Raw genomic sequence first — 2,010 nt, forward strand, 5'->3', positions numbered from 1 at the left:
AAAAAATAAGGAATAAGGAAGAATTTTCATAAATATGAAAAATATTTAAATCAAATTTACAAAAAGCATTTGTGGAATAATAAAAAAAAAAAGTGAACACAAGTGAATAAAAATATGTCAAATGATAAGCTTATTTGCAGTTTGATAGTTCAACTGACATATCAGAAAGCCAATATGATTGACAAATAACTGCTTTAGGTGTCAATGTGATAAAATACATTAGCAGCAAGTTTTTTTTAATTTGATCAGTTTTAAGCTTCAAGAACGTTTACAGGAAGATTAATTGCATTTTCTAAGAACAGTCTATGCTAAATGCTCATCAAAACCATGCAAAACAGTTTTAATAGTCAAAAATAGGGGCAACTATCCCATGATCATAAAGAATACGTTTCCTTGTTATATTTTTTCCTATAATTTGTTTTCAGTTTAAGATTAATTTGTAATTTAATAACGTAAATGAAGCATTGGTGTAGTCATTTTACGGTGTAAAAGGAAAATTCACAGAAAGCACAAAAACATAAAAGCGTTAATGCAAAATATTAGCAAGGTTATTTTTGTAAATTTAGTAAAACAATAGTATAAAATAAATTTGATTTGCTTATAAACATTTCATATTCATATATATATATATATATATATATATATATATATATATCATATAATGTGTGACGCAACATAGTGTTTACTTTCAAAATAGCACAAAAGTCGAATGAAGTAAAAATTTGTTTTTCAACATAATAAAATCCCCTTTGGATAGTAAAGTAGGGTAGAAAACCATTAATCTGGTTGTTTATTTTCCATTTAAATAATTCAAATTTAAAGAACCCTGCATTCCACATAATGGAGAAAGAAACTGCAACCAACATTAAAAGGTGTCTTTTATAAAAGTCGGTATAAATAAACAGATAAACTGATGTTATATATGGTATGAAATTTCAATGAAAAATGGAAATAAATGCTTTCTATGTAGAAAATATCGATAAGGATAAAGCAGATTTGTTGTTACAATCGATTGAACAAACAGAAAGCCATTACACACTTGTTTTGCCGTTATATTTTACTCTTTCCTCCAAGAGCCAGTTACTTTCCAATTGATCAATGGATTTAACTTCTCCATGATAAATAAATAAATAAATATACGTATATATTTGCGTATGTATTTTTTGTAACTTTTAAAATTATATATGCCAATATTATAAATATATCAAAATGAAAATAATAGCTATGAAGAAGAAAGAAAGTTTGTTAAAATGTTCCTTTTTATAATATTGTGCAAAAGGAAATTGCTCCTCCCATCATTTCTGGGGCATTTTTCATTTGCCATGCTTTAACCTCACATTCAAGTGTTGCTCTTTTATTGTGTTCTAGTGAGTCGTGTGCTCAATCCAATTGCACAGGTTAGATGGGTAAAAAAATACTATGAAAAAACCATATTTCACGTGCGCTTGCCACCCTTGTGGAGACCTCCCTTTTGTTGACAAACACGAAGGTGGTCCGTCGATCTACGACCATTGTCTTCCGGCCCCAAGAGTGACCCGGCGCCGCCCCGACTTCAGCTGATCCACGCTAACCACCCGTGAATTGTCGCCATTTATTGACCAACTATTCCCTCTTAAAAGTGGACATATCGCGCAGAATGCACCATATTGTGCCCACACGACGAACCCGGATCGATCCGGATTCTGAAGCCGACCTGCATACCATGTCCACACTGGCCATATATCACTATGAACGTTAAGATTTTACTTACTATCCAAATAGGTATTACCGGATCGACCCGCTGATACATCTTGGAGTTCTAAATTAACTATACAAGCGGTTTAACTGTGGGCTGCCAGTACATCCTCTATCACTGCATCCCTATTATTCATTGTACTACATGATATAAGCAAGCCCATATATGCGTAGGACCATACGTGCCGTATTTACTCCAGACTGACAAAGGATTAATTTTACCCCATCCATTTATCTGTCATGTAAAGAATAATATATCATTAATCTTCTATTTTC

The 2,010-nt window shown here is 31.9% G+C and overlaps 1 protein-coding gene across 1 annotated transcript; it reads right to left on the reverse strand.

Moving 5' to 3' along the window:
• Positions 1-1,502: 1,502 nt before the first annotated feature.
• On the reverse strand, positions 1,503-1,898 carry Tsp_13381 (conserved hypothetical protein). Its single transcript, XM_003368093.1, has 3 exons — positions 1,826-1,898; positions 1,747-1,798; positions 1,503-1,725 (listed from the first exon to the last, which is right to left on the reverse strand). Exons 1-3 carry the CDS (start codon positions 1,896-1,898, stop codon positions 1,503-1,505), a joined length of 348 nt encoding a protein of 115 aa, XP_003368141.1.
• Positions 1,899-2,010: the final 112 nt, after the last annotated feature.

Source organism: Trichinella spiralis (genome assembly GCF_000181795.1).
Source record: "Trichinella spiralis strain ISS 195 chromosome Unknown Scfld3116, whole genome shotgun sequence".
NCBI lineage: Eukaryota > Metazoa > Nematoda > Enoplea > Trichinellida > Trichinellidae > Trichinella > Trichinella spiralis.